Below are 26,577 nucleotides of genomic sequence, written 5' to 3'. Positions count from 1 at the left end.
TCAGCCATTAAAGTGTACTTACAAAGCACGTACTATATACGCTGCGAGTGGGCGGTGGGCAGGACAGCTGTGGGCCTTGCCCACAGAGCCACAGACGGGCAGGGGATCTGGATGCGAGTGTTACGGTCCTCCGTGATGGGGGTACTCCATGCTTGGTGCCACAGCCCGGGGCCCTCCTCCCTGACTCATCGGCTGGCTGAGTTGTCCTGCTGCCTCTCACACCCCAGAATTTGGCCGCAGAGGGGTCTGCATGACACGTGAGCCTGAAAGAGTCTTCCAGAAGCCCCTTTGGGGGGTGGGTTCCCTGTGTGGGAGGAGCCTGGGCCGTGACCACTGTGCTGTCCCTGCCCTGCAGGAGGACTACCACAAGCTCCTCACCAAGTATGCGGAGGCGGAGAACACCATCGACCAGCTGCGCCTGGGGGCCAAGGTAGGCTGGGTGGGGGAGGCGTGGGCCCTGTCGGCTGGGATGGGGGGAGAAGACTCTTTCCCACAGTCTGCCTCCTGCCTCCTGGCCATAGTGGAGCCCAGCCCTTCCTTATCTTACCACAAGGTCACTTGGTCTGTGACCTTGACCAGAGGTCTCCAGGCCCAGGCTCCTTTATTGGCTGATGCTCTTGAATCCTAGATTCCAGGGTCCCCAGGGCCTGCACCGGAAGCTCTCTCCTTCAAGATGAGCTCTGGGTTAGGATCGCCTGGGCCCGATTCCTGAGTCCATTGCTGCTCAGCTGTGTGACCTTCAGGAAGACCCTTGGGCTCTCTGAGCCTCAAGGAAGTAACTCAGAACTTCTTCTCAGCCCCTGGTGCTTGTCTCCTGGGCCTGATCCTCCCTGGGTCCCCACTCTGCCTGCCTTCTTCCCCACCACTGACCACAGCCTCCCCTCTCCCCCTGCTCTGAATGCTCAGTGAGTGCCCTTTGTGTGGCCTGTGGCCGGGAGCATGGAGGGAGAAACCCACCCACCCAAATAGAGCCGCTGCCAGCCCGCCCAGCCCCCACCCCCACTGGGGAGGAGGCTGTGGGACCTTCCCCTTTTCTGGGGTGAGGCAGGAAGTGAGACCTGCGGCAGCCCTGTGGTTTCCTGTCTCCCCCTCCCATATCTTGCCCCATCAGGTGGAGGGGGGTGGGTGTGGAGCTGAGGGGCAGAGGTGCAGACCCTCCCCTCCCTGGCCTCCCCTCTCCAGACCCCCACATGCTCCGTCCCCTCCCCCTCCCCCGGTGAATGGGGAATCAGTGAGAGTGGGAAACAGGGCTGCCCTCAGCCTTGTAGAAGTGCTCTGAGTGTGGGCGGAAACAGCCAGAGGAGACAGCGGAAGGGGCCTGTCCTGGAGCAGTTCTCTGTCCCACACCGGCCTCACACACAGGCAGGCCCTTGCCATCCCAGCCTCCTCGGACACGTCTGTACAGGCGGGTCATCAGACCTGCCTCTGGGCAACCAGTGGACTCTACCCGGTATCTTAAACCTCCTCCCAGCTCTGAGCTTCTGAGCGGACTCTGGGAGAGAGGGGTGCTGGGGGACCGTAGAGGGGCTGGGTGGGGCCACATTCTCAGGACTGCAGACCCCAGAAGGTCCTGCAGAAAGCAACTGTGATCTGGTCCAAACCCACAGCGCCCTGTCTTACAGATTGGGCAACTGGGGCCCCGGGAGAGGCAGAGGCTGCCAGAGGTCAGGGGCAGGGACAGAGGCCCGAGGCATCTCCTCCCTCCTGCCTTTCCTTCTGTCCTTTACTGATGAAGGGGAGGAGTCGGTATGGGGACCTGGCACCTGGCCAGTTCTTCCATAGAGAGAGGGAATATTGTTATGAATGGTGCCACTATGGCGGTGTGTCCTGGGTGCCCAGGTGCCAGGCGCAGCGCAGACACGGGCAGGGTGGACACGGGGACCACAGCCGCGGTGCCTCTTCTCATCCCCAACCCAGTGGGGACTGGGTCTCCCTGGATGCGGTCACCTCTGCTGCCTGAGACCCGTCGGGAGGGAAGCCGGGCGAGGCTGGGAGTGGTTCGGTGCCAGCTCACCCACCCCACTCTCTGGGAAGAGGCCTCCTTGGCCTGTGGGTTCTCCTCACGAGAAGGGTGGGCGTTGTCCACCGGAGCCTTCTAGAAGCTGGACACCCCGTCTCACAGCCGCCCTGGGCAGCAAGAAGGCAGGGCTCTCCATCCCAGTGTGCTGAGGACACGGAGCTCAGGAGGGGCAGGGGCCCGCCAGGCCCCACCACGGGGCCTAGGGCTTCTAGCCAGGCTTCTCGCTCTGCCCAGGGCTCCGTAGACGCCACCTGGGCAGGGAGGTGGAGGTGTTCCTGCTCCTTCGGGCCCCTCAGCCCCAGGGACCTCCCCTGGGCCTGCTGAGCCGCTCCCTCTGCCCCAAGTCCCACTGGAGAGGGCTGGACCTATGAGGGGGTGGGGAGGGAAAGTCAGACTGGGGATGTTGCCCTGGGCACAGGCCAGGCCTGGCAGTGGGTAGCCAGCAACAGGGGGGACCCAGGGGAGGAGACTGCCTTTGCTGAGCAGTGAAAGGTGCCAAGAGGAAACTGAGGCTCAGCCAGGCGGAGGGGTTTGCTCCACAGCCCACGGCTGGCAAGGGATTAAAAACTGGGGATTAACCCTAAGCCTGCTTCTTCCAAAGTGGGTGCTTCTCCCCACCCTGGGGGAGCCCGGTAACAGTCCAGCAACATGGCAGACGTGTGGGGCCAGTCAGGATGATGACGATGGAGTGATCATAGCAATAATAAGTGAGGTTAATGGCCACCGTCCTAGGGAATTTACCTTGGGGGAAACTGAGGCACACAGAGGTCACACGTTTTGACCAATCAGAGCTGGGATTTGATCTAGCAGTTTGGTTCCAAAGCCCACCCCCACCCCCACACTGTCTAACAGAACCAGGCTCTGGCTTCTACAGCTGGGGAGCTGACCAGGAAGTCCATGGCCAGGCCTGGACCATCCCTGGATCGGGACTGGGTGGGGGCAGGGAGCCCGGGTGGTCAGGAGTCACTGCCTGGCTCTGTTCTCTACACCAGAGGAGAGCCAGAGTGTATGGTGACCTCACACATATTCCATGTCCAATGGCCACCTCCCTGCAGCCTCTGTGCCCCGTCTCAGTGCCTCAAAGCTGCCAGGGGCTCTGGGAGGCTGAGGAGACCAGAAATAACCCCCAAAAGAATGGCGGGATGGCGGAAAACTGCCTTTTCTAAAAATGTCTGGTTTGAGGGTCTCTAGTTGGTCCAAAAGCCCCTGGTGGAGGCGGGATGTGGTGGGAGTTGGAGCAAGAGGGGTTTCTATGTTCAGAGGAATTGAGGAAACATGCCCCATTCTCTCCACTCCCCCCACCCCCTTCACCTCATTCATAAAGCCCATTAGCATGTTAAAGGCTGGGAGAAGCCCATCTGTGCAGAGTGTAGTCAGTTATTTAACCCCATGTTTCCCACACTCACTGGTTGCCCATTCACCGACTAACCCCCCTGAGGGAGGGGGTGCAGTCTGGGGGACCGCATGGGACACCGAGGCTTTAAGGGACACCTCAGTAGCTGCCCACAGCACCCTCAGCTCCCCCCCCCCCCACCCCGGCGTGATCCCCAAAACAATGGGGCCTCCTGCTGGAAGCGGCTCAGGTCTTGCTCCTCAGGTTGGGCTTTGGTGGGCCAGGTCTGAGGTTGGGGAGGGACAGGTGAGATGGGGGCGGGGGGCGTAGAGGGCTGGGTTCCCCCAGATTTGGGTCACCCTGGGAGGAGAAGGGTTCTGGTGGGCAAGGCCTCACAGTTGGGTCTGAGCAGATGGCTGAGGGGATTATTAAAATCCAGCTTTGTTCTCTTTGAGGCTGGGCCTGAAAGAGGAGGAGGCAGCTGGAGGCGGAGTGTGGGGTGTGGGGTGTAGGATGGGAGGAGGGTATGCCCAAATGATGATGCGGAGCCATTGTCCATCACTTTGGAGCAGATTTTTCTGCCACAGCCAGGACGTGAAGAGCAGCTTAATCAGGGAGAGGCTGGCTGGGGGCTAGGGAGCTCCTTCCACCAGGCCCGCCCGCCCGAACTGCCCTCTTCTGACCGTGGGGGAGCACAGGGAAGTAAGAGAAGCTGCCTGAGGGCTTTAGGAGCAGAGGGCACTGAGGCAACACAGGGGACCTGCCTTGGAGGGGGAGTGATCTATGGTGAGGATTGTGAATAATGGTGCTGATGGTGATGAATATGATGATGGTGATGATGATGAATAAGATGGTGATGGTGATAATGGTGCTGATAATGATGAATAAGATGATGGGGATAATGGCAATGATAAAGGTAATAATGGGAATAATGATGACGGGGATGATGGTGATGAATGTGATGATGATGGTGTTAATGGTGATGAATATGATGATGATGGTGATGATGATGATGGGGATGAATGTGAAGATGATGGTGATAATGGTGCTGATGGTGATGAATAAGATAAGGAGGATAATAGCGATGATAAAGGTAATAGGGATAATGATGATGGGGATAATGGTGATGATGGGGATGAATGTGATGATTATGGTGATGAATGATGGTGTTAATGGTGATGATGCCATAGTGATAGGTATTACAGTGATGACGGCGATGGTGATGGTGGTGATGGTGATCATGGTGATGATGATGGTGATAACAGTGATGAATGATGATGGTGATGGGGATTCTAGTGATGATGGTGACCAGGGTGGTGACAGTGGTAACAGTGGTGATGAAGGTAATGATGAAGGTGAAGGTGGTGGCTGCAGTTCACCGAACACTCACTGTGCAGAGAGGTCAGTTAAGTCAGCTGCTCGGGGACTCAAAGGTGGACATGAACCCAGGCTCTGCAGAGCTCCCACGTGAAGCCGGGGATCAGCGAGCTTTCTCTGCTGAGGGCCAGACACTGCCCATCTTCCGCTTTGTGGACCATGCCATCTCCATGGCAGTGACTCAACTCTGCCGTTATAGCATCAAAGCAACCAGACACAGCACCTAAATAAATCCTCATGCCTGTGCTCACTAAAACTGTGTTCACAACACACCGTAGTTTGCCAACCTTGCTGTAAACAACTGAACGGTGTGTGGGTCTCCTTTAATTCCGAGCTTCCACAGTCTTCCTTGGCTGGCTGCCTGATGCCAGACTTACCTCTCACACACTGAGCTGCTTACCACGCCGAATGTATCCTCCGTGATGGCGATCTGCTGCAACCGAGGAAGCAGTTCATTTCGTTGTTGGTTTACTCATTTACTCAAAGCAGCCGTGAATTGCTGATAGTTACTATTAGAAAGTTTTTATTCATAAATATTATATCATTATAATATGATTATACTTTATGTTAAATATGATATTAATATATTATTATGGTTATAGTATAAATTATTATAACAAATATTATTTTTAAATGATCAGTATAAAAAACAAACAAACATGGACTTTGGGGTCAAAGCCAGTGTCTAATCCCAGCCCAAGGATTTGTGTGTTGGAGATTTTGAGTAGTGACTTAACCTCTCTGAGTCCCAGTGTCCTCTTCTGAAAAATTGGGACGATGGTCCCTGCCCTGCTTCCCTTTGGGGAACGCCATCAAGAGAGAATGAAATGTAAGCCCTTCGCCCCGTGGTTGGCTTCCCTATCCTCGGGCTCCACTAACAGGGAATAGCAATGCATGTTTGTTGAGTGTCTGCGTGACGGTGTGAATGAGGGTAAGACCTTTTGCGTGGGTTTGCCCCAATCCTGACTTGGCCCTGCCTGTGCCTCTCTGCCTGACAGGTAAACCTGTACTCGGACCCACCCAAGCCCAGCCACAGCATCCACTCAGGGATGGTGTCCCAGGGGACCAAGGTCCTGACCTTCACCATCCCACACCCCCATTCTGTGGAGCGGTGGCCCGGGCCTGCCGAGGCCCCACAGACCTCCGAGGCGTCAGGTGAGTCTGGGAGAGGAGTCATGGCCGGAGGGCCCCCTCTGCCTGTGATTCTGCTCAGCGGGCGCTCGGTGGCGCTGCTTTCAGGCCCGGGGAGAGAGGAATGTGCGGCCCCTCCCTGGGCCCTTGGACTTGAAGAGGTCAATGGAGAGGTGGAAAGTGTCTTTAGGCCGGAGCAGGGATGCCCCCGCTCTGCCACTTGGCAGCTGCTGATCTTTGGCGAGTTGCATGACAACAGAGAGTATTATCACCGTGGAGCCCATGTGGGGACCAGGCCCCGTTCTCAGCCTTGCCATGCACAATCCCACTTAATCCCCATTGATGGCAAAGAAGACCAAGGCTCAGGAGAGGCGAAGGCCACATGGCTGAAGGTCACACGGCTGCACAGGGGAGGGTGGGATTAGAACCCGCATCCTCCTGAGTGAAAGCCCACGCTGCTCTTGGAGCTCCGAGCCTGGTTGGGCTCCAGCTGTGTGATGCAAGGCAGAACGGGACCTTGTTCTCTCTGGTCAATGGGAGCAGCACTGCCCGGCCCACTCCTGTGGGCCCGGGAGGAGAGGGCATGACCAGGAGATGAGTGATGATGGAGGCAGTGGTTTGGAGGTGCAGCATCTGGGTCTCCATCCTTGGCTCCAGTGTCCCGTGGTTGTGTATTCCAGGGGGGTCGTCAGCTCAAGGAGGCCCAAGCCCCTCCTCGTCCTCCAGTGCGCCCACCCCAGGGTGTCTTCCCGAGAACCCGGGCATCGCCCCAGACCAGGCCTCGGCAGAGCGGACCCAGGCGCTGGCGTCTCAGGCCAGACGGTTCCTGGCCAAGGTGAGTGGAAGCCCAACTTTGCCACGTGGGACCTAAGTAACCTGGAGGGAATGGGGCCTCTGCCTGCAGAGTGTAGAGGCTCCGTGAGGCTCACTGTGCCTGCCCTGCAGAGTTCCCCTCAGCATGCCTCCCCTGGCTTTGGAGGCCACGTGGCCCCAGCCGCCTCCTCGTCACCCTGAGCTAGGGTTCTCTCCCACATCACCCAGCTTGTTAGTTCATTTCATTGCAGAAATCAATTCTCAGTCACGCCTCCAAGGGCCTTCGTATTTTCATCAAACAGTCCAAATAACGGTGAATTGTTTGCAGGTCTGTTTATAAGTACACCCTTGGCCTTATTCCAGAAGCAGTTAGAAAAATGCGTGCATTACAACCACATTATACAAGCGGAAGTGAGAAACTGGGGCAAAGGGGAAGAACGGACAGAAAAAAATTAAAGTGAACTTAGGGCGAAATGAGTAAACAAAGCATTCTGTTGGACCCTGAACGCTATTGGATTCATGTTTGGCTTTGAGCTTCCTGGCTGTCAGTGCGCAAAGGGCAATGGGGTGGTTACATAACACGACCACGTTCAGAAAACTAATTTCTTCAGAGACACACCAGCCTTCTTTCCTTCTTTTGGGAACAGCTTTATTGAGATATAATTGGCTCATTTAAAAGGACTGCGTCAGTGATTTTTACTACAGTCACAGTCATGTACCACCACCACAATCAACCTCAGAACATTTTCGTCAGACATGCGAAAACCCCACATCCATGAAGCAGTCACTCCCCGGCCCCCACCCCTCCCCCACCCCGCCCCAACCCCGGGTGATTGCTCATCTACATTCTGTCTCTGTGGGTTTGCCTATCCTGGGCATTTCACATACTAGTTGTCCCTTTGAGTCTGGCTCTTTCACTTAGCGTGATGTTCAGGCTCATCCCTGTTGTCAGCATGGATGTCACCGCCGGGGTCCCGTAACTGGGGACATTTCTCCTTGTCCCACGTGCTGTCAGGTGAAGCAAAGCCGAGGTCATCACACCGATCCGGAGCTGGGGTACCGCCTGAGCCCTGACGATCCAGAGCTGTGCTGCCTGGTTCAGGAGCCACTGGTCACGTGGCCATTGAATCCTTGGCCTGTGGCCAGTCCACATTGATGTGTTCTCTGAGCGGAAGACACACTGGGTTTCAAAGACTCCGTGTGACAAAAAGAACACAAAATAGCTCACTGATGATTTTTGTATATTGGTTACATGTCAAAGTGATATTTGGGGTTTACAAAATATATTCTTCAGGTTAATTCACCTGTTTCTACATGTTTAATATGGCTACTAGAAAATTTAAAATGAGACATGCAGTTCTTATTACACTTTTATTTAGTTATGTAGATTTGATGATATAATCCTATTAGATGAGTTTCTATGTTACTTTTCAACCCTGATCTAGATAGAGGTTTCCCAGAAATGATCCCTGAATCATCGTATGCTGCAGCGTGGTCCGAGTGGGGTGGTCCAGGTGGGTGGGGTGGGGCGGAGGTCAGGGGGACAGTTTATTTATCAATATTTATTTTTAAATATATTTTATTGAGGAAGGGAGAGGGATAGACAGTTAGAAACATCGATCAGCTGCCTCCTGTACACCCCCCACTGGGGATGTGCCCGCAACCAAGGTACATGCCCTTGACCAGAATCGAACCTGGGACCTATCAGTCCACAGGCCAACGCTCTATCCACCGAGCCAAACTGGTCAGGGCAAGGGGGCAGTTTAAATGTCTCTCTGTGGAATAGAATGCAGACAAGAAGAGGAAGGCACAAGTGTATGTTCTGATGAAAACATTATAACAGTAATTGATGCACACAGTACGCAGGTACAGTCAGGGAAAAATCTTTCTCACCCCTGCCCAAGCAGAAATGTTCAACATGCTCACGTGCATTTATAGAAATGGTCACCCAAATATAGGGCTCCTTGACGTTTTTAGTGCGCCACATTGGCAACGAATTCACTCTGTTCCACGTTCAAAGGAGGCAGAGAGTAGAAAACCTTCCTCCCATCTCTGCCCTCCCACCACCCCATTTCCCCCGGAAGTAATTAATGTTTCCGTGTCTTGCATCCTTCTCGAGAGAGCTTATAGACAAGCAATTGTATTTATAGTTTTCCTTTTTTACTTGCCACATATTTTATGCAGATGGTAGCACACGAGAAACACTGCCCTGGTCTTGGAGGCATTCATGCATCAGAACATACACATGTGCCTCCCTCTTCTTGTCTGCACACTATCTCACAGAGAGGCATTTAAACTGTCCCCCTCCCCCCACCTCACCCAGACCACCCCACCCCATCGGACCACGCTGCAGCACCTATCCTGCCTCCTAGGTCTTCGTGCACATGAGTGTGCTGTGCTGTCCGTAAATTCCTGGAGGTTCCTTTAATTTTCCCAAGGTGCCACGGCCGAGGTCGGGGATGAAGTCAGTTTCTGGCTCAGGCCTCCCCGGGCTTGGCAGAGAACCCACACCCCGGGTGGGGCCCAGCTCCTCGTGCCAAAGCGCCAATGTGGCTGCGTGCGGGAGTCCGCAGGGCTCCCCTTCCCGGGCCCGGGCTCATGGCGCGTGCTTCCTCCTCCCCGTGTGCAGGTGGAGTCCTTCGTGGGCCTGATGCAGGCTGGACGGCTGACGCCCCAGGATCAGCTCAAGGTACCACCCGCTTGGGGAGACACCCTTAGGGCTGCCAAATCACTGCTCTGTCCCCCATCTCCGAGCCTGGGAAGCCTCATCTGCCGCAAGACGGGCCAGAGAATCCCAGACACAGCATCTCCTTTTGGAAGAAACGGCCCCCACTTAGCCTCCCAGGATAATGGTCATTATCTCGCAGTAGCTACCCCTTACTAAGCAACCGCGGTGGTGTGCCAGGCTCCGTGGCAAGCTGGGGAAATACATGATTTCACTTGATCATCATAAAAACCCAGCAGGGCAGTTACGGTCCTCACCGACATGTAACTGGGATGCAACCAAATCCCAGAGAGCTGACTGGGAGGTCACACAGCTGATAGATGGCAGAGCCCGGTCTGTCTGGTTCCCACGTCCAGGGTCATCCTCACTGCCCTGCACGGCTTCCCACCAATTATCCCGCTCTCAGCACCCAGAAAGAGGCCTTTCCTTTTCTTGATTAGAGTAGTAAGTGCCCCAAACTGGAAACTAGCTGGGGAGCAGGGAATTGGGGAAGACCCCTGATCTAACCATTATGGACTTTGGTATTTCTAGGTAACTGGGCGTATGTAAATCTTGGGTTTCTGCTAAGGGGCAGGCAGAACTCTCAGAGCTGGGATTGAGGGTTGGGGGGGGGGTGGTGTCAATGAAGGGGCAGTTAGCAGGGTTGTGGCAGTGTCATGGGCCTGACCAGGAACGGGGCAGCCCAGTGACCAGCACCTGCGCGGAGCCGTTCCCTCCTGGGTGTCTCTCCTTTGCCCCGTGACCTCTCCTGGGTGCCTCCTGCTGGATAGACCCTACAGGAAGCCAGCGTGTAGGAAGCTCGAGGCACAGAACAGGTGGGGAGAGAGAGAGGGCCAGGAGGGACAGATGCAGCATGCCTGGTTTGTAGAAAACATAATGCCTAGGTATTTCCCTGTTGTGGTAGAGACGTCATATGCATTTACCAGTTAGAACGTAGGCTATGTATTATGCTATCTCATTGAGTGGGATGATCAAGGACCTTGGACGTGAAGACCGTCAATCTTCTTTACCTCCACCCTAATTCCTCCAGACACAGGGAGGTTGGGAGCTGTTGGACGATCAAGCTTGACTGGGGACTCTGGGGAGGAGGTTGTCCTTGGCCTCAGTCTATCGTTAGCATAGAGTGAGTGGAAGAGGGTGACACTACGTTAGGGATATGGAGCCCACCGCCTGCAGGTGTAGCCACGTGTTTGCTATTCTCACAGTTACTGTGTGGGCCGAGCATAAGTGTTAGGCCCGTGGTCTCTGGAGCCGGAGGGCCTGGGTTCAAATCCTGATGGCTAAATTTGCTCACTGCGTTGACCATCAGCAATAGCCTCTCTGGGCCTGTTTCCTTTTTAAACAAAGAGGGTAGCATAGCCCGCTCCCTAGGGTTTGTTTAAGGTTAAATGGGTAATGGGAAGCGCTTTAGCACAGGCCCTCCATGCTCGGCGATGGTATTTACTATCATTAGAGGCGTGGTAATGATAACATCATCCGCCATGAGGATCTATAAGGATTCGAGAAAGAGTAACTAATGTTCCCAAACCCACAGCAAATCAGGAATGAAGACTGTGGTCTCTCAAGGTCTCGGTCCTCAGGGGGACACTGTGATAGCACATTGGACACTACAACTGTCATGGAACATTGGGATTCTTTCAGTTCTACCCAGGAGGGACTTGTGCCTCGGGAGCTGGCGCCCAGGCCCCGCGCCACGCCTCTGCGGTGCCTGCCTGATGGCAGACAGCTCAGCCAGGGCGGGCAGGCTCCAGAGGGTCCCCACTGCCACCTCCCCCGGGGACTCGGGCCCAGAGGCCTCCGCAGGCCCAGGCTGGGGCCCATGGCCCTTCCATGGGCAGTCTGGCCCTCTGTGTCTGCAGGGAGGGAGTTCACAGGGGCTGGGCATGCAGGGCTCCCTCACCTGGTGTGGTTTCAGATCTTCCAGCAGCTGAAGGCTGCCCACTCGGCGCTGGAGGAGGAGTACCTGAAGGCCTGCAGGGAGCAGCACCCGGCGCAGCGGCTTGCCAGCTCCCAGGGGCCGCCTGAGAAGTTCGATCCTGGCAGGTAGAGCTGGGAAGGGAGGCCCGGGAGGACAGAGTGGGCAGGCCCCCTTTCCTCCGACATCAGGAGGGGCACACTTCATTCTCATAGTGTATTCACTAGGCCGTGGTCGGCAAACTGCGGCTCGTGAGCCACCTGCGGCTCTTTGGCCCCTGGAGGGTGTCTCTTCTATAAAACACCACGTATGGGCGTGCACGTACAGTGCGACTGAAACTTTGTGGCCCATGCGCAGAAGCCAGTTTTCCGCTCTCAAAAGAAATATCAATCGTTGTACTGTTGATATTTGGCTCTGGTGACTAATGAGTCTGCCGACCACGGCACTAGGGGAACAGCAAAGGCCTATCGTGATTAGGCACATATTCCAATGGGTGACTAGTCAAGGCTGAGATTTGTGTCTTCTGGTCTCCCTACAGTGGGGAGTGACCTGAGAGATAGGAACTGTAACCCCTCGCTGGGGAATGGGGAAACTGAGACCAGAGCGGGGAGAGATTTACTCCAGGTCCCATAGCCTGTTGGTGGCAGAGGGGGGCTCGGGCTGAGGCCTCTTGATTCGCAGACATGCCTCCAGCCATGCCTGATGCAGCCACCATCCCCAGTGCCCAGATTGGTGTTTTTCCTTCTAGGGAGCTGGAGGCGGAGATATTCCAGCTGGGCATTCGCCTGGAAGAGCTGAAGGACCACATGGAACAGAACCAGCAAAAGCCTGAGCAAGCCGGGTCAGACTCACCTCTGGACAGCCCCCTGGCCACGCCCTCCCGCCACCGGCCAACGTGCTTGCCTTCTCCCTCAGGACAAGCCCTCACACCGGCCATCCAGACCCTCTGCCTTGAGGTATCTCTTTGCTCATCTTATTGGTCCGTTCCATTCTTTATTCATTTCCTCACTAATTGACTTCTTTCCTACATATTTGTGGAGTATGCACCCCTATGCCAGGACCCACGACCATGGTGGGAAATCAGTGGGAAGCACAAAAATAGGTGGCTTCTATCCTCATGGAGTTTTCTGTCTAGGTGAATGAATTACAGAGTCATTTAATTGTAATTTTGATCAGTGGTCTGAAGGAGAATTATGGGGTTCTATGAGAGTAGATATCAGGGTAACATAAGTGAGTCTGAGGGAGTCAGAGAAACTTTCCTTGAGGAGGTAATGTTTAAGTGAGATGTGAGAGTGAGGAGGAATTACTAGGAGTGGAAGAAGAAAAGCTGTCCAGCAGGGAACACAGCCTGTGCAAAGGGCTTGTGGCTAGGGGATGGGAAGTGAAGGAGCCTCTGAGAGAGGTGGCTGCAGAGGCTGGTGGCTCACATCAGCATATGGTCCTAAACTGTCAGGTTTTTAATTTTTAAAATTTTTTTTATTTATTGACTTGAGAGAAAGAAAGAGAGGGAAGGAGAGAAAGAGAGAGAGAGAGAGAGAGAGAGAAGCATCAGTTTGTCACTCCACTTATTTATGTATTTATTGGTTGCTCCTTGTTTGTGCCCTGATTGGGGATCGAACCCGCTACCTTGATGTAGCTGGATGACGCTCTAACCAACTGCACCACCCGGCCACAGCTAACCTCTTAGGCTTTTCAACAGGACATGACTAAGAAGATTTGCAGGTCAGAGACAGGGAGGTGGCAGAGCAGATGGAAAGATGCAGGTGAACTTGAGAGGTTTGGAGGGCACATTTGGAATGGTACTGAGAGGGGAGGGAACCAGGGATGACCTCCAGGCTTCCAGCTTTTGGTCCTGGGTGGATTTGGGGATGCTCACTAAGACAGGTGTCCTCGGACAAGGGCTGTTCACGGAAGGGGCTTTGTAGACCTTTCTCTAGTCCACGTCACAGCCCCTGAGAGGCGATCACGATCTGTGTTTTGTGGTGGTGGGATTGTTGTGAGGTGATATCTGTACAGTGTCTGGCATGTAGTAGGTGCTCAACTAATAGTAGTTATTGCTGGGAATCATATGACCCAGTCCCTACATTTTGCACACACACACACACACACACACACGCACGCACACACACACACAAAGGGTGGTGGTGAGTCTGACCTATTTTTTACTCTTCCACACCAGCATGAGGAAGGTCCTTTAAAAAAAGTAAAATTTATACTTTTTTCTGAGCGTTGTTCAGTGGTTGAGCATCAACCTACAAACCAGGAGATCACAGTTCGATTCCCCATCAGGGCACATGCCTGGGTTGCACACTTGATCCCCAGTGCAGGAGGCAACTGATCAATGATTCTCACTGACGTTTCTCTCTCTCCCTCTTCCTTCCTCTCTGAAATGAATAAAAAACAAAACAACCACATATTTTTAAAAGTAATGTTTCGGTATCTGCTGAATCTCTGCTCCTCCTCCTTTCTGGCCCCCAGCCTGACGCTCCCAGCACTGACCCCTGCATATTGCCCATGAACATGGAGGTGAGCCCTGCAGACAGTGAGACGGAGGGCAAGTGGCTGGACCTCCCGGTCCCTCTCAGGCACAAGGAGCTGCAGGTGGAACAAGACTTCCACGGGCTCCTGGAGCGGTGAGTGCCCGCCAGGAGGGAGCCGGGCATCGGGCCCTGTGGCTGGATCTTGGCTGTCCCTGCTGGGCAAAGGTCATGCCCCCCGTGTGTGTGTCCTTCTGCAGGTACCTCAGTGTGAAGTCCCTCCCAGAAGCCATGAGGGCGGAGGAGGAGGGCGAGGAGGAAGAGCAGGGCGGAACCCTGGAAGTGGACGGGTCGGCTCCAGCTCCAGGGAAGGCACAGACCACCAGGCTTCCCTCACGGCAGCTCCCGGTGCGGGCGGAGAGAAGTCCCGGGACCCCCCTCGAGTATGTCTGTGAGCCCCCCCCATCCCCCCCCACTTGTCCCAGACCCACTCTGAAACGACAAGGGTGCTGACTGTGTTAGTGAGTGAGGCCGCTCTTCACGGTGTGGACATGGCTTTCCTGGCCTGGAGCTCAGAGTCTCTCCGGAACGTAGGACGTGCCCATGGACGGCGCTCGGCATGGCTTTAGGTTGTGGGTTGTGAGTTTCAGCATTAAATAGCACCTTGTCGGTCCCACCATCGAAGTGCATCCAGGAGAGTCTCAGTGAGTGCTGCCATGTCTTTCTTGGGCTTCTTTGAGAGGGAGGGAGAGAGAGAGAGAGAGAGAGAGAGAGAGAGAGAGAGAGAGAGGGAAAGGGAGCAGGTCTCGGGCCTGAGCCTTCAGCAGGCAACAGGATCTATTTAGGTAGAATACAACAATATTGTCTTCCTGTTTGTTTTAAAGTTAGTTTCTATTTGCAACACAAAATACCGGTCTTCCGTTTATAAAGCCTTTCTGAGCAGACTGACGTTTGTGGACATGGCTGACAGAGGGAAGATGGGGTGCTTTTCACTCATCTGCTTCCACACTATTTCCCCAGCGGTGTGTAGGGTACATTTTTTTGGCATCACATTGAACAGTGGAGAAAAATGAGGTTCAGAGAGGGGAAGTGTCTCGCCCAAGGTCACGCAGCTAGAAGGTGACAGAGCCAGAGTGGGCATCCAGGGGTGTCTGACCAGAGCTTGTGCCCTGGATGGCTGACTCCAGGGCCTCACATCCTCTCCTTCGCTGCCAGGGAGGCTGTGGAGCCGTCGGTGTTCACGAAACCAGCAGGCTTCCATGCAGCCATGGCCGGAGACGGGCACCAGGTGGGCCTGGGCAAGGCCGAGGCCGCTCCCCGGGGCCCTGGTAGGCCACCCCACTCTCGGGGCACCAAGCCGGTGGCAGGGTCCCACCAGAGCAGTCTGACCAGCCTGGAGGGAAGCGGCATCTCCGAGCGCCTTGCCCAGAAGTCTCTGCACCAGGCTGGTGGTCACCTGGAGGTAAGTGTCCAGGGGGCCCGGGCTCAGCCTCGGGAGCTTCCTGCCCCCCAGGCCTTTGCTCACACTGTTCCTTCTGGGAATGTCTGCTCCTGTCGCTGCCAGTCACAGTCTTGCCCAGCAGGCAGGGCTTAGGCCCAATGCCACCTCTTTGCCTCGGCCTCCCCCAGCCCTGCCCCTCTGCCAGCATCTCCTGTTCTTCCCTGAGCTTGCAGCCCCCTTAGCACAGCTAAGGGACTGTTCTGGACTCCATGCCCTGTGTGTGCCACGGGAGCAGGGATTTTAAACTGTAACAGGGGTCACAGGTCATGATGCAAACGTGACTTATTCCCAGAGAATCAATCTCTCTCTCTCTCTCTCTCTCTCTCTCTCTCTCTCTCTCTCTCTCTCTCTCTCTGTCTCTCTCTCTCTGTCTCTCTCTCTCTCTCTCTCTCTCTCTCTCTCTCTCTCTCTCTCTCACACACACACACACACACACACACACACATGTCCTCCTAATGCCATAGTGCGTGAGGGCAGGCACCTGGCTCACTCCTGTGTGCTCTGTGCCTTGCATGAGAGCCCGGGGTGCAGGGAGTTAGGTGGATTTCCTTTTCCGATTCGCTGGGCATTCCTGCCGTCAGAGAGGACCATGGTGTCCAGGCCCAGGCCAGGCAACACGAAAACGAGCATCCCCTTCCCCTATGGGACTGCTTTCTCCTCTCTCTGTTCCTCAGCTCGGGAAGTCTGCCATGTCCCTCCCCAGGGCCTGGCTCCCACTCCTCAGGGAAGGGAGGCTCCCTCAGGGTCTTCTCGGGGTTCGGGGTCCCTGCTGTTGGACTGGCGCTCATGGGACTCCACACCTGGGACCCTCACCCTGGGCCTGGCTGTTGGGAACTGGGCCAGTCTCCCCAGTCCAGTCTGTCAGCCGCTGGAATGTGAGGCCCCGGCCAGGACGGCCAGGACTGGGGAGTCTTCCCAGGCTGCCTCGGGCACATTCCTGGGACTTAAAGGGACACTGCCTCTTTCAGGAGTCCTGGATGGCATCCCCAGAGACCGACAGTGGCTTTGTGGGCTCAGAAACCAGCAGAGTGTCGCCCCTAACCCAGACCCCAGAGCATCGGCTCTCCCACCTCAGGTACCTGGGGCCCCACCCTTGTCCCATCAGTGCCACTGATGGACCTGCAAGCCCGGAACAAGGGCTGATGGTCTGGGCCTTCTTGGAGCCTTCACTCATCCCCCCAACAATGCTTCCTTGCCCCCCTCTTATTGATGGGGGAACTGAGGTTCAGAGAGGGAATGGGACTTGCAGTCACTCAGTGACAGAGCGGGAGATAAGGATACGTCTAGCAAATAACTGAGCAGATGTGAATGAATAATAAAAACTGGGAGAGTGGTGTGAGCAAAGGACAGGACAAAGGGCAGTTGGGATGGCCACATGGGGAAGAGACCCCTGGAACCCAAAGGGAAGAGAGAGGGTGGGGGGGGGTCTCAGGAGAAAGGGGAGTCAGGGAGCCTCAGAGCAGGGTGCTGGCCCCACGGGGACCCACATGGCAACCGGGGTCTGCTTCTCTGTATGACTCCAAAAACAGAATTGAGCCTTTTAATTTGGCATAGATGGGTGGGCAGGTGGGCAGCTGGCAGGTGGTAAAGGCATGTATAATGGGGTGCGTCCTCAGAGAGACCGACCCCTCCGGGGGGCACAGTCCTAAAGTCCGGAGCCATTGGATTAGGGTGTGGAGGGGCTCGGAGGCTGTGGCCTCTCTCTTCGTGACCTCAATGTGTCTCCCTCTGTGATCCCCTAGCACCCCAGGGACATTAGCCCAGCCCTTCACTGCTTCTGTGCCCCGGGACGCGGCCTCCCACACCCACGCCGGGGGTCTTGCGGTCCCCAGAAGAGCCACTGAGCCGAGAAGGCCCAGGAGTCGAGCCCAGAGGCACCCCTCCACCCGGGACAGTCCTCTCCACCAGAGGGCACCCAGCTTCCTCCTGGAGCGGGCCGGAGCAGCCGAGATGGGTGAGTGGATGTACTTACTGTATCTGGGCTGGCCAGGCCCTGGCGGTGGCCGGATTGCCTGGATTAAAGAAATCAAACCAACAAAAAACTTGCATTACCCTTTAAGATACAAAATATCATACATTTCATTGTAGGAAATTCTGAAATTACGGGCAGGAAGGACACATGGGAACAAAAGAAAAAAATACGCTGAAAATTGTCCGTGCTGACATTTTGGTATAAAACCTGTGGGCTGCTTTCTATGCCAGTGTGTGTTTGTGTGAGTGTGTGTGTGTGTGTGTGTGTGCGTATATGTGTGTGTGTGTATCTGACATTTTTGTATAGAATCTGCCAGTGTGTGTGTGTGAGTATGTGTGTGTGTATGCACACATGGGTGTGTGATGATTTATATACACTTAAAATGAAAATAGGATCATATTATACATGTATGCTTGATAACCTTCCCCCCCCCCATTAACCACTGTATCATGAACACTTCCCATGTCTATCAAATCTATCTCTAATTATTTTTTTTACATTTATAAATGCATGTGGGCTTTTTACTGAAATAAAACATTCAGGAAAGAACACAAACGGGTGTGTTTTCCCAAAGTGAACACAGACCAAGGAAGAAGCACCCCCTGCAGCCCTTCCACTGCTCCTACCCTCCCACGGAGCCACTGCCCGAATGTCTAAAACCTCAGATTAGCTTTGCCTCATTTTAAGGTTCATATTGACAATTTTTTAAATGAAACTTTAACTTAAAGTTTTATTAATTAATTATAGAAGCCATACACTGAGATTCCACATCCCTTCGCCCGGGTTCGCCCATGTCACAGCCAGATCCTGACGCGTCCCATCCTTCCGCACACAGGCCCCCTCCATAGACACGCCCACTTCCCTCCCGCCTCCCACTCCCCAGCTCCTGGTAACCACTCATCTGTTCTCCCTGTCTGTAATTCTGCCATTTCCAGAATGTTCTGTAAATGGAGTCGTATAATATATATCCTTTGGGGTTGGCTTCTTCACTCTGCATGACCCCTCTGAAGGTGTATCTTCTAGACTGTCCTTGGTGGTTTGTTCCTTTACCTATTCCCAGGGCCAGATTAGCACTTAGCCCCTGGTCGCCCTTCCCTTTGGGAGGCTAACGTGGTGAACGTCCTCCAGCAAAACACGCTGGTGGGCAGAGGTGTGACTCATTTCAGAGAGAGGTGGAGGCTCCGAAGCCAGTTCCGGAATGGCAGTGAGATGCACGACAGAGTCTTGGGGAACCACGTGAGGAACAATGAGCTCTTTGTAGGAAAGGTGGGGGCCACCTGGAGGCTTGGATCTGATGCCGAAATAGTGGGCTGTGAGGGGCATGCTACTTACAAGGAGCTTAGCAGGCCGAGCTTAGCGCCCCAAACTCCCAGCAGAGACCACGTCTTCTGGTTCTGAGGTTAGTGGGTGACTGACCTCACCAGGAACTTCATTCGTGACCTCAGCCGGGCACTGTCTCTTCACCCCCCATTCTTCCACCCATGCCAGTTCGCACAGTGAGGGTCCTCTGCACATAGCTCACTTTGGCCTCCTTCTGCCTCCCCAGCGGTCCCTGGCTCGCAGCTGGAGGGGCGAAGTCGGATTTCGGAGCAGCTCAGCCTCAGCACAGGAAGCAGCCCGGCCTCCGCCCAGAGCCCTGCAGCGGCGGCTCTGACCCACGGACCCGCAGACACCCCCTCCGCCCTCCTCACCAGGACCGGGCGCGAGTAAGTCAGGTGCTTGGGCACCGCAGACTCACAGTCGTCATAGAGACCGGAGAGGGATGCCGAGGGAGGCAGGGGCTTGCTCAGCCCGCATGTCCGGCGGTGGCTCCCGCCTCCCAGGCTATTCCTGTGGGGCCTCATGGACGTAGACTCTGAAGACACGTCTCCACCAGTGGGAACTGACGGGGAGGGTCACCTTTCTGGTGTGAAACCTCTCTTCCTGCCCCCAGCGCTTCCCTCCCAAGATGTGTCTGCACGAGCCGGGGATATGTTTTCTGCAGTGTATGCATTCATTGTATGAACTGAGAAGAGTCTTTCTTTCTTTCTTTCTTTCTTTCTTTCTTTCTTTCTTTCTTTCTTTCTTTCTTTCTTTCTTTCTTTCTTTCTTTCTTTCTTTCTGGATATGTTTTCTGCAGTGTATGCATTCATTGTATAAACTGAAAAGAGTCTTTCTCTTTTTCTTTCTTTCTTTCTTTCTTTCTTTCTTTCTTTCTTTCTTTCTTTCTTTCGTTCTTTCTTTCTTTCTGGATATGTTTTCTGCAGTGTACGCATTCATTGTATGAACTGAGAAGAGTCTTTCTTTCTTTCTTCTTTCTTTCTTCCTTCCTTCCTTCCTTCCTTCCTTCCTTCCTTCCTTCCTTCCTTCCTTCCTTCTTTCTTTCTTTCTTTCTTTCTTTTTCTTTTCTTTCTTTCTTTTTTTTTTAAAGAAGGCTGCCTTCTACATGCCCCTTGCTGGGGACTGAGCCCACCTTGGCATGTGCCCTGACCAGGAGTCAACCGGTGACCCCCTGGTGCGTAGGTTGATGCTCTACCACTGAGCCACCCTAGCCAGGCGAGGCTGTTTTTCACTTCTCTTGTTTATAGCCCAAGCATAATTTTCTACCAAGAAAGTGGTTCCTTGCTTGGTGGGGCAGAAACGGGAAAATAGGCTGGTCAGCCTTCTGAGCTCTCCTCTGAGTTGGTTTTGGCCCAGTGATCCACCTCATGCCTGGGCTGGGGCGGGGTGTCTGCCCCAGAATTCGGGATGCCCCGGGGAGACAGCTGTGCAGTAACCCCTCGAAACCTTCCTGGCTTGTGCCATCACGGGGCCCTGTGTCCTGTTGTCTTTGTAAAGTCAGGTCCAGCTGCTGACATTGGGCTTTCCAGGCCTGAGTTTAGTAAGGGTACTCCTGCGGTCTCCCTGACATGAGCATGGGAATTAGAGGCGTAGGAATAGAAGAGTGGACTAGACACTGTACTTGGCCTCATGGGGCTCCCCTTCTTGTTAAGATGGACAAAGAAGCAGGTGGCCACCCCCCTAAGTGTGGTAAGTACAGTGATGGCAGAGGCTCAAAGGGCAGTTGAAGCACAGAGAAGGGGCATTTAGCTCAGCCGGAGGCTTCAGGGAGGGCTTCCTGGAAGAAGCGGTATCTCAGCTGAGACCAGAGGAAGAGTCATGAGAGAGTATCCCAGCAGAGAGAACAGCATGTGGCAAAGGACTAGAGGTGTGAGGGCACCATCGCCTTTGAGGGGTCAAATGTTCATTCCAGCCAGGTCCCTGAGTGAGAGGTGATGGGTGTTGAGCAATCGAGACAGAGAGGCCGATGGGGAGGCCTGGGCGGGGGATCTTAGAGGGCCTCAGATGCCGTGGCTAGAGGTTTGGATGGTGGCTCAACTCAGAGGTGTTCACTGAATATTCATGAATGCACACAGACCCCCCTGAGCACAGTGAGGGCGTCTTCAGCAGGGGAGTGGTGTAGTCAGGTTGACGCCTGAGAAAGAGTTCTCTGGCTGTTACATGCGTGAGAATGGAGGCCTGGAGACTGAGAGGCTGCCTCGCCAGAAGAGAGCTGATGGGTGGGAGATGCATCTGAGAAAAGATATTTGGGCGTTGGGCCCACAGGACTTGGTAGCTGGGTAACTTTAGGGGGCGTTGAGGGAAGGAGGAGGGTGTAGAATGACTCCCGATTTTGGGCTGGCCATACAGTGGCATCTAATATGGAGATGGGGGCCCCATGACGGGGAGTAAGTTGGCAGGGAAAGATGAATTTAAGGGCCAGCTGAGTCACTAACGAATTGTCAGGAAAACCGAGATCCTGATAGAAAGAAGCCAGAGAGGGCAACAGCCAGGTGGGTGTTCCCACCACCAGGCCCCGGTTCAGCGGACTCGGGCAGGGGCAGGCTGCCGGAGCCGCCCCGGTCCTGCCTCCCGGGGGTTAACTGGTGACAGAGGCTGGCTCTCCTGCAGCTGCCTCCCTCACAGTTGGCCTTGGAAACCCCAACAAGCGTCTCCCTGGGGATTGCCAGGGAGACCAGCTGCCCTCGGTCGCATTGTGGGGTCACAGCAGGAGCTGGAGGGAGGCCTCCCACTCCCTCCGCCCACCCACCTGAGAGCTGATGTTTGCTGGCGGTGGCGCCGGGAGACACCCATGGGGCCAGGGACCACCAGGCAAGTGCTAACCCTGAGGGGAGCCCGCATCAGCCCGGAGGATGGCCATACCGAACCAGACTCTGACACTCCGCGGGGGTTGGAGTGGGGGGGGGGTGCGTGAGGGAGGGAGGGGGAGTATTGGGTGGGATTGTCTGCCAAGGTGCCAGTGACACCCTGAGAGCGAGACTGGAGATTCGGGGACCGGGTGGGGAGAAATGCGAACTTACTCCCTCGATGCTGGGGGCTCGTTGAGACGCCTTCCGGCAAGAGGTGCGCTGTGCTTGGGGTCCCCCGGGATTCCAGCAGCCCCTTTGCTCTGCTCCCTCTTGGAGCCCCGGGTCCCGGTCAGTTCCCAGAGCTCCTGCACGGGGTAAGGGTCTCGGGTTGTGAGACAGGAGGCCTGCTCCTTGGCTGCCCACGGCCCACCATCTGGCCGGGGAGGCAGGTAGACAAGCATCCTTTGCCAGGAGCGGAGGTATGGGCTTGGTCCACTTAGGAAGCATCTGGGGGAAGCCAGGAGGGAGGGGCCAGGTCAGGGCGGGGAGGGGCCAGGCCTGAGGGGACAGTGAGGACTTCCACAGTCAGAGGAGGAAAGAGGGAGGGCAGCCGGGCCTGAGGCAGGTCAGAATTCAGAGGTTAAAGGGAGATTTCAGCCCATGCCCTCTGTACTCTGCACCCTTGTCTCTATTGAGAACTGGTCGCCAGTGGTCAGAACTGCCATTCAGAGGCCCTGCATGTTAGGACCGGTGAACCTCAGAGACATTTCTCCTCTGCTCACCCAATGTGCGGGACGTGATCTCACAGAGGTTCGAGACGTGTAGCAAGGCCCTGGACAGGTAGATGCGTTGGGTTGGAGCATCGTCCCAGTACACCAAGGTTGCGGGTTCTATCCCTGGTCAGGGAACGTACCAGGAATAGCCAATGAATGCACAGATGAGTGGAGCAACACATGGGTTTTTCTCTGTTCCTGCCTCTGCCTGTCTTCTTCCCTGCCATTCTCTCTCTCTCTCTCTCTCTCTCTCTCTCTAAAAAAAAAGAAAGAAAGAAAAAGAAAAAAGATGCCCAAAACTGGTTAGGCTCAGTGGATAGACCGTTGGCCTGCGGACTGAAAGGTCCCAGGTTCGATTCCAGTCAAGGGGCATGTACCTTGGTTGTGGGCACATCCCCAGTAGGGGGTGTGCAGGAGGCAGCTGATTGATGTTTCTCTCTCATCAATGTTTCTAACACTCCACCACTCTCCTTTCCTCTCTGTTAAAAAATCAATTAAAAAAATTTATTTTAAAAAAAAAGATGGTGGCAGGAAAAGTGAACACATAGGGAAGTTCTAGACTCCAATGGCAGCGGAGTTGGGCCCTGTGCCTCCTAGGGAAGACAAGGCGGCTCCATCGGGCAGCACTCGGGGTGGCTGAGCTCCCCTCATCTGCTTCTGTCCTTTGTTGCTGTCTCCACCCCACCCCAGCCAGGCCATCCGCGAGCTGCAAGAGGAGGTGTCCCGGCTCCGGCTCCGGCTGGAGGGCAGCCTGCACCAGCTGCCCCAGGGCAGCCTCACTCAGTCACCGTCCACCTTCAACCACCCTGTCCGGGCTCAGGACCGGCCAGCCGACTCCCCACCCGCCTGGGGCATCCACTATGGCAGGTGGGTGACCCCCAAACTCCTACCCCAGTGCCTCTGGGTAGACATGGCTGACCTCTGGCTCTCCCCAGAGATGTGGCACAACCACAGCCATACTCCTCTCTCATCATCTATTCATTCATTCACTCAGTCATTCACTCACTCATTCATTCATTCATTCACTTACTTTTCTTACTATGTAATATTCGATGCATAAAAATATAGTAAACACATGTGTTAATAATAAAGTGGTACAGTGAATATCCCTAAACTCACCACCTAACTAGTGAATATTTTCAGGACTCTCGCCCACTGCCTCGGCAGACATTGATGATGATAACGTGAAGCCAGCTAACTTTGAATGCTTCTCTGAGAGGCTCTAGGCTAATGATCTTATGGACCTTGTCTCACTAATCCTCCTAACAAACCCTCTGAAGCAATTGCTCTGATTATTCCCATTTGACGGATGAGGAAACTGAGGGTCGAGCCACTATCTGTGGTTCTAACTGCAGGGTCTTTAGTTTGGACCGTGCTCTCCTCCTCCCATTACAGATATTTCTCTGGGCTGGCCTTCTCACTGCGTAAAACCTCATCCGGTGACATCAGCTCTTCCTCTTTCTCTCTCTCCTCTCTCTTTTGCTAGTAAATCCACAGAGAGATTGTCCAGCGACCCTGGAGGTTCGGAGTCACCTGTTCCCGCAGGAAGGCGGCGAGCCAGATCCTCCTCGGTGCCACGGGAGGTGCCCCGACTGTCCCTGAGTAAGTGACCGCCTGCCAGGGCTGACTCCTGGAGGCCAGCCTGGGCCTGTTGTTCGGCGGTCAGGGACCGGAGCGACAAGCTTCCACAAAATGAGGAGAAGGCTTTTGTGTATCTGTTGTAGACAATCTCCCTTCACCTTCCCGGCAAGACAGGTCCTCTTCCCCACGGCCTGCAGATAAGGACACCCATGCCCAGAAGTGCAGGGGACCCGCCTGAAGTCACACACGGCTCTGGGATCAGTGGCCGGGGTCAGCCCCAGGTCACTCCTTCCTGGCCGCGTGACCTTGACCGGGTTGTTTACCTGTTCCGTGCAATTAAAGGGACAGCTAACGGTGCGGGGATGATAGCATCTGCCTCCTGGGGATGCTGTGGGGGTACAGTGTCTGGCCCAGTGCTGAGCACCCAGGCCGGGGTCCGAATGTGTCCGCTGTCACTACTAAGGGTGGATCTGGATGAGCTGCATGAGCCCCATGGCCTGCCCCTCGGATGCCCCTCTTTCTACCCTAGGTTCCGAATCTGAGTCCACCTCCCCCCGGCTGTCCTCTCAGAAGGCCAGGACCACCAAGGACAGCCCCCGGGCAGCTCGGGACAAAACGAGAGGACTGCGCAGCACCGGGCGGCCAGACAGGTTCACCTTCCGGGGCCAATACACAGGTGAGCAGAAAGGAGGGTGGAGGGGGTATGGCCCCCAGGAGGGTCTCCTGTGCCATTTAGTGGTTCAAATAGTACATGTCTGAGAGCCCTGTGATACAGGAAACTGCAGGCAGCATCGCCTCTGAGTCTCAGGGCATCTGTCCACTTGTTCATTCAGCACATAGTTTCTGCTGCCTCCCCTTTGCCTGGGCCCATGCTTGGTTCTGGGGAAGCCCTTTCAGGTCCATGGTATAAAGAGGGTTATGAGACGCCTGCTGTTTGCAGGACCTGAATCGTTTGCTCCAGGCGGACCTTTAGGCCTGACTCCCCAGGGGCCCCTCCTCTTATGAACCAGTAAAGCTTGAGGTGACACATGGTAGGAGTTCAAAGTATTTAACATGAGAACAGATATGGATAGGGCGCCAGCCTTTGTGAATCTGACTGCCCGTGGAGAAGACACTGACAAGCAAGCATTTGCAGCAAGTGTGTTGATGGTTATGGTGAGTGGGTGAGTGACAGGCGTGGCTCTCACCCTCACCTCCCTGGGAGGGAGAGGGGTGAACCTCAGACCCACGTGCTGGGCACTGGGGACAAGGCAGGAAACAAGGGACACGTGCTCTGCCCCAGTGGAGTGGACAGAGGCCAAGGAGGTAGAAGTGAGAGCAGCAGGGAGTCCAGAGGACCCCAGAGTGACACCCCATACAGCAGAGGAGAGAAGGAGGAGGAGTAATCAGGCAGCATTCAGATGATCTTATTTGAGACTCCGAGATGGACAGGGCTGGGGTTGGGTCAGGATCTGAGAGTCTGACCAGCGTTCCGATAACAGCGAGTCCTTTGTACCTGCCGGGCGCCGGGCAGACTGCCTCCTGGATAGGGTCGCACTCAGTCCTCCCAACAAGCCATTCACAAGCTGTTAGTGCTCTAGGGTGGGTCTGGGATGCGCTACACCTGCTCCCCGAGCTGCATGACCCCCATGCCTAAGCCATTCGCATCCCAGCCAGCCACGCGGGTCAGGGGAGAGTGACAACGCTCTTTGTCACTGCTTGTCACGTCTGCCTGGCTTGCTCTCGGATCCTAACTGAGCCTGGGTTGCTTGATTGCTTCTGTATATTGAGAACTAGGCAGGTGGTACCTAAGTAGGATCTGAGATGAAATGAATCAGAGTTCACGATAATAAAAAAGACCCATGTGTCTCTATGTACGTGAATATGCTAATGACTGTTCCAGGCTCAAAGATGGCGGTGCCCACAGCCAAAACGTAAAGAATATGCTAATTAACTGCCCCACCCTCAAAGATGGTGGCACCCACAGCCACAAGATGGCTGGCAGGGAGGGCAATTAGGGATAATTAGGCCTGCAGGGGAGGGCAGTTGGTGGGGGGGGGGACACCAGGCCTGCAGGGGAGGGCAGCTGAGGGTGACCTGATCAGCAGGGGAGGGCTGTTGGGGGCAATTGGGCCAGCAGGGGTACAGTTAGGCATCAATCAGGCTGGTAGGGGAGTGGTTAGGAGGTGATCAGGCTGGCAGGCAGGTGAGGGGTTGGGAGCCAGCAGTCCCAGATTGTGAGAGTGATGTCCCACAGCTGGCAGTCAGACATTCCCCAAGGGTTCCCAGATTGGAAAGGGTGCAGGCTGGGCTGAGGGACACCCCCCATCTTCCCCCCAGTGCATGAATTTCATGCACCGAGCCTCTAGTATATATACATTGAGTGGCTAGATTATTATGATCTCTGAATGCATAATAATCTGGCCACTCAGTGTACTTATGTATAAGGAAAAGTTTGAAAATTTTGATATGTCAAGGGACCAGGAGATAGTGGCCCCCAGCCTCTGGCTAGTAAGCCTTCTGCTTCTTTCTAACCACAATGCAGTTCTTATACATGGAAAAACCTTATTTTAAAATCCCAACTCCATGATCAGTCTACACTGAGTGGTCAGATTATTATTATGCTTTCAGAGATCATAATAATCTGGCCACTCAATATGTGTGTGTGTGTGTGTGTGTGTGTGTGTGTGTGTGTGTGTGTATGTGTGTATGTATAAATACTAGAGGCCTGGTACATGAAATTCGTTTGTGGGGTGGGGGGTCCCTCAGCCCAGCCTGTACCATCTCGCAGTCTGGAGAACCTCAGGGGCCTAAGCCATCAGTCGGACGTCCTTTGCACTGCCACAGAGGCGGGAGAGGCTCCTGCCACAG

At 54.8% G+C, this 26,577-nt stretch overlaps 1 protein-coding gene across 5 annotated transcripts in view; it reads left to right on the top strand.

The window, feature by feature from the left end:
• AKNA (AT-hook transcription factor) overlaps positions 1-26,577 on the top strand; it is a 43,341-nt gene that overhangs the window by 12,022 nt on the left and 4,742 nt on the right. For all 5 annotated transcript variants that reach the window (XM_084898188.1, XM_084898187.1, XM_084898186.1 and 2 more), the window contains exons 4-18: positions 356-430; positions 5,729-5,885; positions 6,542-6,696; positions 9,304-9,363; positions 11,315-11,442; positions 12,063-12,270; positions 13,793-13,947; positions 14,052-14,234; positions 15,007-15,253; positions 16,261-16,367; positions 17,035-17,246; positions 18,811-18,970; positions 22,837-23,013; positions 23,633-23,748; positions 24,257-24,403. In XM_084898188.1, coding sequence (XP_084754314.1) covers positions 356-430; positions 5,729-5,885; positions 6,542-6,696; positions 9,304-9,363; positions 11,315-11,442; positions 12,063-12,270; positions 13,793-13,947; positions 14,052-14,234; positions 15,007-15,253; positions 16,261-16,367; positions 17,035-17,246; positions 18,811-18,970; positions 22,837-23,013; positions 23,633-23,748; positions 24,257-24,403 — 2,287 coding nt within the window. The remainder of the gene's footprint in view (positions 1-355; positions 431-5,728; positions 5,886-6,541; positions 6,697-9,303; positions 9,364-11,314; positions 11,443-12,062; positions 12,271-13,792; positions 13,948-14,051; positions 14,235-15,006; positions 15,254-16,260; positions 16,368-17,034; positions 17,247-18,810; positions 18,971-22,836; positions 23,014-23,632; positions 23,749-24,256; positions 24,404-26,577) is intronic.

Source organism: Pipistrellus hanaki (genome assembly GCF_964339955.1).
Source record: "Pipistrellus hanaki genome assembly, chromosome: 11".
Classification (NCBI taxonomy): Eukaryota; Metazoa; Chordata; class Mammalia; order Chiroptera; family Vespertilionidae; genus Pipistrellus; species Pipistrellus hanaki.
The sequence above is the reverse complement of the archived record's forward strand: the minus strand, read 5'-3'. Positions and strand labels throughout refer to the sequence as shown.